Here is a 12541-nt window from a genome sequence, read left to right as displayed (position 1 = left end):
CATTCATTTTTTCAGCTTCTCCCCTCATCCAACTACATCATAATTTCAGTGTCTTGGTAACCCCAGAACTTGGAACAGCAACAGTGATATAGCACATGCTCAGTAAATGTTGTCAAAATAAGGTATTAAGTAGGTAATTGATTATGTGGAAAATTTTAAAGTGATTTTACTTATCCTCTGTTCCCTATCTCAAAAGGCCAGTTCTATACTTGGTTGCTAAAAGTACGGGGTTTTACATGTAACCTGAAGCACCTGTGTTTTGTTTTGTTGTTTTAACATCTTAATTGGAGTATAACTGTTTTACAATGTTGTGTTAGTTTCTGCTTTATAACAAAGTGAATCAGCTATACGTATACATATGTTCCCATATCTCTTCCCTCTTGCGTCTCCCTCCCTCCCACCCTCCCTATCCCACCTCTCTAGGTGGTCACAAAGCACCAAGCTGATCTCCCTGTGCTCTGCGGCTGCTTCCCACTAGCTATCTAGTTTACATTTGGTAGTGTATATATGTCCATGCCACTCTCTCACTTCATCCCAGCTTACCCTTCCCCCTCCCCATGTCCTCAAGTCCATTCTCTACGTCTGCATCTTTATTCCTGTCCTGTCCCTACGTTCTTCAGAACCTCTTTTGTTTTTCTTTTTTAGATTCTGTATATAGGTGTTAGAATACGGTATTTGTTTTTCTCTTTCTGACTTACTTCACTCTGTAGGACAGACTCTAGGTCCATCCACCTCACTACAAATAACACAATTTCGTTTCTTTTTATGGCTGAGTAATATTCCATTGTATATATGTGCCACATCTTCTTTATCCATTCATCTGTCGATAGACACTTAGGTTGCTTCCATGTCCTGGGTATTGTAAACAGTGCTGCAATGAACATTGTGGTACATGTCTCTTTTTGAATTATGGTTTTCTCAGGGTATATGCCCAGGAGTGGGATTGCTGGGTCGTATGGTAGTTCTAGTTTTAGCTTTTTAAGGAACCTCCATACTGTTCTCCATAGTGGCTGCATCAGTTTACATTCCCACCAACAGTGAAGCACCTGTTTTAACAGCACACTGACTCCCAATTACTTCCCGAGGCTCTCCTCCAACATTAGACTTAGTACCATCCAGTCTATGTCACTTGTTTATTCTCCCCACCCTCCAGCAGGTGTTTCCAAGAACGTAACTACAATTGACCTAACGGGAGGTATGGAAACCCTCAGGCTCTCACCTTCCTTCAGCCCCAAATGGGGGAAGAGAGTTCAGGTCTTACAGCTTTCTGGGAGGTCCTCTCCATACAACTTCACAGCTTCCTGTTCTTTGCCCATACCTCACACACACGACTCATGGTCACAACCCTGGGGAAGAGGGATTATCCTCAGGGAAAAATTAATGAACTGGGCTCAGGAAGCAGAGCTGGAATGAGTCCTGCTGGGGACATGGGAACAATGGGAGTTGTTAAAAAAGTTTCTAAGTCTCACAAAAACACTTACTATTGGAAAGGTCACCTTGAGGCCAAAAACCAAAGGAACAAACAAAAATCAAAAACAGCAACAAAAAACCCTCATGAAACAACAAAAGAAAAGAAAAACCCACCAAGGATATTGAAAACTGTAGAGATTCATGACCTGTAGGATTAGGAGATGAGGATCGGAAAGGACAGAGTCTCTCCAAAAGAAACAAAATTTCTGGGATTTTTGGAAGGACCCCTTTCATAGTTCACTGGATCAGACACTTGAGCATCCATTAGAATTATCTGGAGTGGATGTTAAAACTCAGAAACACCCACGTAGAATTCTTGATTCAGTAGGTCTTTGGTCGAGCCAGAGAAGTTGCATTTCTAAGTTTTCAGGTGATGCTGACACTGCTTCTCTGGGGCCACAGTTTGAGAACCACTGACTTTGAGTTTCACTGCTGTTGCTGAGTTTCACAACGAACAGTTCTTTCTCACAGCATCATCAAGACAACTGTTTGATAGCTTACTTAAAAAGAATTATTTAATCTTAACGTGGACAACATCAGAGGTAGGAAAATGTTTGTATACTACATTGGAAAAAACCCTGTAAACTCTGTCTTTTATTTTGTCAACCAAATCGATTTGGAGGTGGATTTCCCATCCATATCCAATTCTATTGACCCATCTATAACATTCTAGTACTCTTTATATATGAATTATTACTCAATAAGGTCCTTCCTTTCATAAAAGGATGAGTACAGGAAGTGTATATGCCATCTTATTATGATGAACTGTTCAGAATCGCAATTAACTGTCTTTAGAATTTTGGAGTACAATAAAAACTGTGATTCTTACAGTTTTCATTTCTACATGAGCTTTCCAGGTTGGTCTGAATTCTTTCATTACAAATATTTATAGCTAGCAAAATGTAATCTCTCAGGTTTATAAAAAACGATGTTAAGCTCTGGTTTTATCTACATAATAAGAGATTCTAAAAACACTAATTCTTCCCAATATTTAGAACTTTAGCTGATTTTAAACTCCAGCCTCTTGTCAAAAGAGCCTGGGTTGATGCTAGGGAAGGAAATAAGTCTTATCAATCTCCTTGACTGTCAGATGTCACTAACAGTAACATGAACAGTAACTAAATTACCTGGATTAATTCATTATTATTCTGATTTGGTTTTCAATAAGAAAGCCCTTGTATCTTCTAGTTTATATATTTCTCCTCTCAAGGAGTATACTCTCATAAATGAGAATGAAATGTCTACTAAACCACATCTTAACCCCAAAGTTGATCCCTTAGAGCAGGACTGTGGATAATTTATTTGTTTTAAAAACTGATTACAAAGTTTCATATTGTTTTGGAGTTATTGTACTTGGCCCATTGTGAAAGTTCAATAAATGTGTATAAAGTTAATAAACAGAAATCTCAATTAAGTAGAATTGACTCCTCTTCTTTCCTGGCAAGGACTCAGCCAATGAAAAGCCATGGGCTCTTTTCTTACTGCACCCTGCCACCCTCCTTTTTCTCTCTAAATGCATTCCTTTCCCTTTCCACGGGGGATTTCCACATGGCTCACCCTAGGTGCAGACACTGAATTGCAGTTCTCTGCTGATCCCGAATAAACCTGTCTTTGCTGGGGAAATATTTGGCAGTCTGTTTTAGATCAAAATTTGTTAACATAACTGAAAATTATCCTTTTTTAAGAGTAGGAGAGCAGTGAAAGGCAGGTTGGGTACACCTCAATGCTCAATGCTGAGGATACAAAAATAAAACATACATTCTCCTCTCAAGGAAATAAGAGGCTGATGGGGAAAACAGACCCAGAAGCATATAAAATCACTTCAGAGAGGAGATAGCTCTACCAGGGGAATGCTCAAAGGTTAAAAGGCTGAGCAAATAACCATGACTGGGAGAGAAGGAAGACTTCGGAGAGGACATGACATTTAAACAGAGGTGATGTTCAAGTGTGTTAGGCAGACAAAGGAGGGAAAGTGTGTTTCTGGCAGGGAGAACAGAGGTCCAGAGATGAAATGGCACGGCATACACTCCAAGAACCCTCAGGGCCTTGACAAGGTTGGAGCACAGGGGAAGTGACGGGACATTAGGGGAGAGAAGAGGCAGGGATCACTGTGAATAGTGTTAAGAGGTCAGGTTAATAAACTTAGATTTTACCTTGAGGGAGGTGAGAAGCCGGTGGAGGACGTTATGCAGAAGAATGACCTACAGATGCGGGCCTGTCTGGCAGCAGGGAGGAGGAGAGATGGGAGAGTTGAGAGGATGAACATAGCGGTGCAGCTCCTCTGTTTATTCATACCCCATCCTGTTTCAGAAGAGACTTCATGAGGACAGCTAGGGGCCTATAAATGTTCTGTGTTCGTGACCCAGCCCATCCCAGCTTCAAAATCATTAAATATGTGAGGAGGGTGAAGAGCTAGAGGAGAAAGGGAAAAGGAGATGGGAGCTAAGAACAGAAGGAGGAGGATAAATAGATAATTAAGAAAAATCAGAGTGTGAAAGCCGACGAGCCAACAAGGACCCATGGCTCAGTGATATCAAGACCCTGATTCAGTGAGTCTGTGGTGCCCTTGGCCTCTCCCTCATGAGCCGAGATGGCCTCCATGCTTCCTTAGGGTGTATGTCCTCATGCATCTCATTCAAAGGCTGGTGGTGAGGAAACGTGTGGAGGGCAGTTTTTTTCTCCTCCTGCATCTCTTGCCTCTACTTCTGGAAGAGAAATCTTTCCCAGAATCTCCTAGGCTAACACACTGTTTGTTGTGATCACATGAACTGAATCACATGAACACATGAGCACTCCTGGCTTCTAAGTGTTCTGGGAAAGTGAATATGATAGGGGACAAGCAAGGCGGAGGTGGTTGGGAATGGCTTTGGGTAGACACCCAAGAACAAGGCTATCTTCTTATCAAGCACCTGCAATACAGAAGGAACATGATGGACCAGAGGCAAGAGAATACTGACAGGGATGCAAAGTCTGTCTTACGTAGGAAAACTCTTCTAACAGCAGAGGTCACAAACTCAAATAAGAAAAGGAGGTCAGCAGTAATTTCTCTGTCTAAGAGGTACTGAGGATCATCACTCTCCTCACCCCAGCACAAAATTTGAGCATCTAAGCCAAAGACAGGAAATCAAGATTTTTCTTTGTAGAAGCAACAACTCCTGAAAAATAGACCTCCATGTATTGGCACTTGGGTGTCCTCCAGTAAAGAGCTGATTTCCACCTGAACCCCTAAGGTAAAGTTTAAAAGCTTTAATACATAGAGGTACGAATTCATATTTCATTCCCTTACTCTTAAATGTAGATAGCCAAGGATCAACAGGAAGACCACTAATACAAAAGGGAAAAAAATAAATAGAAAAATAAATGAGAAGCAAACAGAAATGACATAGGAAATAGAAGAAAAGTTTATATGATTAACATCCTTTCAGAGAAACAAGAAGATATAGAATCCATAAATAAGAACAAGGTAGTATTAAAAATCATAGAACAAAAAAGGGTTCTTGGATATTAAAATATGTTGACAGAAATGAAAACTTTAATAGAGAGATTGGAAGGTAGAGTTGAGAAAATCCTCCTAGTGTAGAATAAAAACATAGTTTGAATAGAGTTTCCACAGGATGGGGCCCAGCATGGGTTGTCAGAGCCTGGATATCCCTTTTGGGAGCCACCAATTGTGAACGTTAAAGCACAGTGAGAAGAATATTCCCATAGTGGGATGACTCATTGTGGGGAGCAAAGCTCCAAATGGATGAGAAGGGTGTCTATGCAGAGGTGCACCCTGATGTCAGGCGTCAGAGCCCAAGCAGGGTGAGGATGGTTTCCACATGGGGGATGTTCTGATGGGGGTGTTGGAGCATGAGTAGGGGAAGGAAAGTGTCTGAGCAGGGGGCTGGTCTGCTGTGTGATACCAAAGTCCAACTGGAGTGAGGAAAGCATCAGGGGAGAGAGTGGAAACATGGACAGAACTGCTATGGGAGATGGTTGTATACAGGGGGATGAATGAAGCAAGTTAATAAATTAAGGATAGAGTGATGTCAGAGAAAATGGCAGAGTAGGGAACTCCAAGAGCCCATCCCTACACAAAATAGAATTGAGAGTCCAGAAATAAACCATATTTTTATGGTCAATTGATTTTCACCAAGAGTGCCAAGACTATTCAATGGGGAAAGAATTGTCTCTTCATTAATTGTGCTGGGACAACTGTATACCCACATGCAAAAGAATAAAGTTGGACCACTACCTCATACCATCTACAAAAAATTAACTCAAAATGGATCAAAGTCCTAAATGTAGGAGACAAAACTATAAAAATCTTAGAAGCAAACATAGAGGTAAATCTTTATGAACTTGGATTTTTAAGGCATACTTAGGTATGATAACAAGAACACAAGCAACAAAAGAAATAGTGATAAATTGGACTTCATCCTAATTTAAAAATTTGTGCATCAAAGACCCTTATGAAAAAAGTGAAAAGATTTCTTCCAAAGAATGGGAGAAAATATTTGAAAATCAAAATTTGACAAGGATCTATTATCCAAAATATGTAATGAACTTCTACAACTTGACAACAAAGAAGACAAACAACCCAATTTTTTAAAAATAGGCAATGGATTTGAATATACATTTCTGCAAAGAAGATATACAAATGTCCAACAAGAAAAAATGCTCAACATGAAAAGATGCTCAACATCATTAGTAATTAGGGAAATGAAAATCAAAATCATAATGAGATACCACTTCATACATGATAGGATGGTAATAATAATAATAACTAGAAAATTACAAGTGTTAGAGAAGATGTGAGGAATTTAGAAGCCTCATAATTGCTAGTGGGAACAAAAAAGGATACTGCTGCTGTGCAAAACACTTTGGCAGTTCTTCAACAAGTTACACATAGAATTAACCATATGACCTAGCAATTCTACTCCTAGGTATATACTTGAAAGTCCTGAAAACAGGTACTCAAATACTTATAAACAAAGGCTAACAGCAGCACTACACACAACAGGCAAAAGATGTAAACAACTAAAATGTCATTCAACAGATGAATGGGTAAACAAAGTGTGCTGTATCCAGACAGTGGGATAGTATTCAGCCATAAAAAAGAACGGAGAACAGGGAATTCCCTTGCTGTCCAGTGGTTAGGACTCCACACTTTCACTGCTGAGGGCGCAGATTCAGTCCTTGATGGGGGAACTAAGATCCCTCAAGCCGTGCGTCATGGCCAAAAAAGAATGAAGTATTAATACATACTACAGTGTAAACTAACCTTATTAAACATTGTGCTAAGTGAAAGAAGCCAGACACAAATATTTTATCATTCTACTTATATGAAATGTCCAGAATAGGTAAGTCCATAAAGTGGATTAGTGGTTTCCAGGAGCTAAGGAGAAGGGAGAGAATGGGGAATGACTGCTTAGTGGGTATGGGAAATCCTTTCGGGGGGATGGAATGTTTTGGAACAAGATAGAGGTGATGGCTGCACAACACTGTGAAAATACTAAATGCCACTAAATTGTACACTTGAAAAAGTTAATTTTATGTGAAGTGAATCTCATATATTTATATAAAGGATTATGAGAGCCAGGTTCCTCAGCAGAGAAAATAGTTATAAGTGTGGAAAGGGAAAAACAGAATAAGTTCTAAGTTCTGTGATGCTGGATTAGGAATGGAGAAATATATGTATATATATGAAACAATAAGCACACCCAGCACCCAAATTTGCCTTCTAAATACCATTCTCCACTCGAAGCAAGCAGGACTGTTTACTGAAATAGTTGATTCCAGAGCTGGAGCACAGAAAGTACAAGATAAGCATGGGGTGTTTCATTGGGCCAGTAAGAAAGGAAGTGCTCAAAGAATAGAAAGAACATATGGGACTTCCCTGGTGGTCCAGTGGTTAAGAATCCACCTTCATAGGGGACACATGTTCAATCCCTGGTCGGGGAACTAAGATCCCATATGCATGCCACAGCTAAGCCTGCACGCTCTAGAGCCCACGTGCCACAATGATGCAGCCAAATAAATAAATAAATATTAAAAAAAAAAAAAAAAGAACATAGAAGCCAGCCTGAAGAGACTGACTGGCCAAATCTGGGGTAAATTGAGCATCAAAGTAAGTAATGATAATAATGGATTATAACTTAATGAATAAAAAAAGGAAAATACAAGTTCACACAGATAATAAATAAATAAATTGGAAGTTTGATAAGAAACCAGATATTGACATAGTCTCAAAGTACCTTTCCACAAAATATTTACTAATTTCCAAGGGAAAATGAATAACTTAGGTGAGAAGCCTAATGAACACTTCTTAGTCAGGTAATCAAAGTGATGGGACAACAACAACAAAAAAGTGATGGGACATTAGTAAAGAGACAAAGCAAAATCACTCATCCCTCATAGGCTGTAATAGGAACACTGCATGACTTCTGCGATATTCCTGGCAAACCGACAAAGATGCATCACCTGAGTCTAATCATCATGAAACATCTGACAAATCCAAACTGAAGGACATTCTACAAAATAATTGGCCGATAATTTTTTAAAGTTCCAAGATAGTCAAAATCAAGGAGCAACTCTTCCAGATCAAAAGAGCCTAAAGACACATGACGACTAAATGCAACACATGGTCTTTTTGTTTGTTTGTTTGTTTAAGATTTTTTTGATGTGGATCATGATTGAATTTGTTACAATATTGCTTCTGTTTTATGTTTGGGTTTTTTTTTCGGCCACGAAGCATGTGGGATCTTAGCTCCCCATCCAGGGATCGAACTGGCACCCCCTGCATTGGAAGGCGAAGTCTTAACCACTGGACCACCAGGGAAGTCCCGCAACACATGTTTTTGAAGCAGATTCTCTTTCTATGAGACTTTATTGGGACATATGGCAAAACTTGAGTAGAGGCTAAAGATTTGATTCTAACAATGTATTGATGTGTATCAACTTTAGTGACTGTATGGCAGTATTGTAGGGAATGTCTTTGTAGAAAATACACACAAATATTAAGGTGGGTATCAGGTTGGCAACTTACCCAGTTTCCTCAAACCATCAGGGGAAAAAAAGTCGTTTATGCTATGCTTGCAACTTTAGTGCAAGTTTGAGATTTTTCAAAAAGTTAAAAAGGTGTTTAAAGTTAAATTTTTTTAAAAGTTAAAATAGAAGAACTATTATATGGGGCTTCCCTGGTGGTGCAGTGGTTAGGAATCCGCCTGCCAATGCAGGGGACATGGGTTCGAGCCCTGGCCCAGGAAGATCCCAAGTGCCGCGGAGCAACTAAGCCCGTGCACCACAACTACTGAGCCTGTGCTCTAGAGCCCGCATGCCACAACTACTGAAGCCCGTGCACCTAGAGCCCGTGCTCTGCAATAAGAGAAGCCACTGCACTGAGAAGCCCGTGAACTGCAACGAAGAGTAGCCCCCGCTTGCTGCAACCAGAGAAAGCCCACACACAGCAAAGAAAACCCAATGCAGCCCAAATAAAAATAAGTAAATAAATAAACTTTATATTTAAAAAAAGAACTATTATATGTAGCAGAATATCTTTTTGTCCTCTGGATAAAAAGCAATTTTAAAAAATTAGATCTCAGTAAGAGCTAATATCAAAATAAAAGATTGATATACCTGACTACATGAACACTAACACCAAAAATAAAGAAGACAAACCACAAACTAGGAGAAGGTATTGTAATAAATATAGCTGACAATAGATCAGCAAATTATGTAAGAACTCCTACATTAACTAGAAAAAGTCAGTAGAAAAGTGAACAAAAGGCATTCATGGGAAACCTGAATGCAATAAAAAATATGGAAAGAAATGTTAGAGGAATGCAAATTGACTACAGTGAAATATTTTTTACCCATAAACCGGCAAAAATGAAGATGTCTGACAATATCAACTGTTAGGAGGATGTGAATCAGTAGGAACACTTCAACGCTGCTGAGGAACATGTAATGTGTTACAACTTTGGAAAACAATTTGGCACTGTTTTGTAAAGGTAAGTCTTTGAAGATCTCATGACTCAGTAATTCCACTTCAAGGTAATGACCCATGCATAACAACTGGAGACAAGCAGGAAAATATCCAAAAGAGCACTGTTTGCTAGAGCAAAAACTGGGAACAACCTCAATAACTTATTCTCACAATGGAATATAATATAGCAGTGCAAATGAATGAACCACAGTCAAACAGAGCAATACGGGTGTTTAGAAACATAATGTTGAGTGAAAAACACCCCCAGAATATTAAGTACAGTCTGATATGTTTATAAAGTTCAAAAAAAGCAAAACAAAACAATACACTGATTATGTAAAAATGTGATGAAATTATTTTTATAAGCAATGAAATGATAAACACAAAATTCAAGAACATAGTTTCATCTGGAGAGAAGTGATGTGATGGAGAGTACCTACAGGCAGGTATAAGCTGTTGGTGCCATATGGTTCTTGAACTGAGTAGTGTGTACATGAGTGTTCATACAATATAGTGTTTTATAACTTACATGCATTTTACACATAATCTTTTGCTTGTAATAATTATTATACTATATTAAAATGTACAGCAAAAAAATCTGAATATTCATGATAATTTCCAATTTGAAAATAAAATAAAATATAGTTATATGGTTCACTCAATGTTTTCTCACAATTTTGGGGGTTTGACTTTTATAATACACCTGGGAGGCTTGGGGTCAGATATTAATTTCAGCAAGTTTGTTGAGGAAGAAGTTACAAGTTCAAGAGAGGCCAGGTGTCTCATTCAAGGTCATCTGTTTGGTAAGTGTTGGGTTAGGGTCTCTAATTTAAGGATTAATACTCTGAATTCTGTGCAGTTTCCAACAATCCAGATTCACACCAAAATGGGGTACTGGGAAAATAGGTCAAAATACAGAAAACAGAACTACTCTTCTGGGGAAATGTTGACATCTTAAGAGGAAACTGTCCACCAAGAAGGCAGAAAGGAGGGTATGGCTTTCCAGAATGTTTCCATGACAACACATCTTGTCCTAGGAGTGTTCAAATCATCCACCACAAAAAAAGGATATTTTCCTTTTTTCTAAAAATCTGAGTAAGTTGTTTAGTTTCAAACTCATTCACTTCTACAATGACCCTCACAACACATCCACGGGTATGAGGGGGGCAGATACTCTCTCTCCACCTTATAAATGGAAAACGAAGCCAAAGAAAAGTGACCCATTGTCACTCCCTTTTACAAACCACCCAGCGCCTCCCTAATCTCTTCACTGCTGCCTGCATCTCCTGGTTCCTCAGGGTGTAGATCATGGTGTTGAACATGGGGGTCATGATCCTGTGGCTGATGGACACAGCCTTGTCCATGGAGAAGGAGGTGAAGGGCCAGGCATAAAGGTAAATGCTTGGAATGAAGACCATAGGCAAGGCGATGATGTGGGTGGTGCAGGTAGAAGCTGCCTTCCTCCTTACCTTCCCTGAGTGGGACCTCAGCATCACCAGGAAGACTGAGTAGGAGATCAGGAGGAGGAGGAATAAGATGACGTCGAGCATCCCACTGTTGCAGATCATGAGGAACTCTAAGACAGAAGTGTCTGTGCAGGCAAGTCTCAGTACTTGTGGAACATCACAGTAGAAGTTACCTAAGATGTTGGGGCCACAGAAACGCAGCGGAAGCATCAGAGCCACTTGGGAAATGGAATGAACAAAACCTACCATCCAGGCTGTCACCACCAGCCCCACACAGAGCTGAGTGTTCATGATGGTGACATAGTGGAGGGGCCGGGAGATGGCAGCAAGGTGGTCATAGGCTGTCACTGAGAGGAAGAAGACCATGGCACCTCCCAGAAAGTGGAAGAAGAAGACCTGGGCCATGCAGCCCTGGTAGGAAATGGTCTTCTTCTCAGCGAGGAAGTCCACAAGCATCTTTGGGGCAGTGACTGAGGAGAAACAGAGGTCTAAGATAGCCAGGTTTTGGAATAGAAAATACATGGGTGTCTGGAGCCGGGAATCAGAGGTCACCGTGACCATGATGAGGAGGTTTCCCATGAGAGTGGTGGTATAGACAAATAGGAACATCAGAAACAAGAAGAGCTGGAGCTCCTGAGTCTGTGAGAGCCCCAGGAAGACATATTCTGATACCCATGTGAGGTTCCCTGATTTCATGGTGTCTTCTCCATACACCTAAAGAAAACACACCATAGACAGAGATGCATGAAGTTACTATGTGCCCTTCTAGTGCTCAGTGGCACAAAGCAATTGTCCAAGTCCAGATGATGGACATCCTCATGTGAAAATCATAACACCAGGTGCTGATTAAATGGCCTTGTCTTTGGAGATTTCACTAGTCAGTGCTGGAATACACGTTCAAGCGATATCTTAAAGCCATCCAGAGACACATACAGCCTGCCTTTCAATGATTCAGTGTAATATAGTGATGGGGAGACAACTTAGAATCCAACAAAAGAGAGTCAAATTTCAGAGTTTCTATTTCCTTGAAATTTGATCTTGAGTAAGTTACTTAATCTGGGTCTCAATTTCCACATCTCTAAGAAGAATGTTTCCTTTATAGAAATTGCCTAGGGAATTAAATAACACATAAGGTTCCTAGAACAGTGTCTGGAATAATAAATGGTAATCACTCTCCTCTGTGTAGTCTCCTGCTCTAAAGATACCCTCCCTTTTCCAGTCTCTAATACTTTTTTGTACCAATCATTTTTCATGCAACAGTGAACACATCATAATGTTAATGAACTTTTCATGGTTCATTAACATTTCTAGGTTTTCCCTCCGTAATTCAACTCTAAGCTCCCGGAGGTATAAATATGTATCTTATAATTTATTTCTGCCCTGCAGTGCTCATCTTTGCTGACAGTCAATACTCAAAAACATGTGGTGTTCTAGAGGGGTGGGATGGGGAGGGTGGGAGGGAGGGAGATGCAAGAGGGAAGAGAAATGGGAACATATTGTATATGTATAACTGATTCACTTTGTTATAAAGCAGAATTTAACACACCATTGTAAGGCAATTATACTTCAATAAAGATGTTTAAAAAAAAAAAAAAAAAAAAAAAAACATGTGGTGTTGACTGCTGGGTGGGTAAAC

General features: G+C 39.8%; 1 protein-coding gene across 1 annotated transcript; it reads right to left on the bottom strand.

Moving 5' to 3' along the window:
- Positions 1-10665: 10665 nt before the first annotated feature.
- On the bottom strand, positions 10666-11601 carry LOC137754920 (olfactory receptor 4D2-like). Its single transcript, XM_068530862.1, has one exon. It carries the CDS (start codon positions 11599-11601, stop codon positions 10666-10668), a length of 936 nt encoding a protein of 311 aa, XP_068386963.1.
- Positions 11602-12541: the final 940 nt, after the last annotated feature.

This window comes from Eschrichtius robustus, chromosome 20 (assembly GCF_028021215.1).
Source record: "Eschrichtius robustus isolate mEscRob2 chromosome 20, mEscRob2.pri, whole genome shotgun sequence".
Lineage (NCBI taxonomy): Eukaryota > Metazoa > Chordata > Mammalia > Artiodactyla > Eschrichtiidae > Eschrichtius > Eschrichtius robustus.
This window is presented reverse-complemented; position numbering and strand designations above follow the sequence as displayed.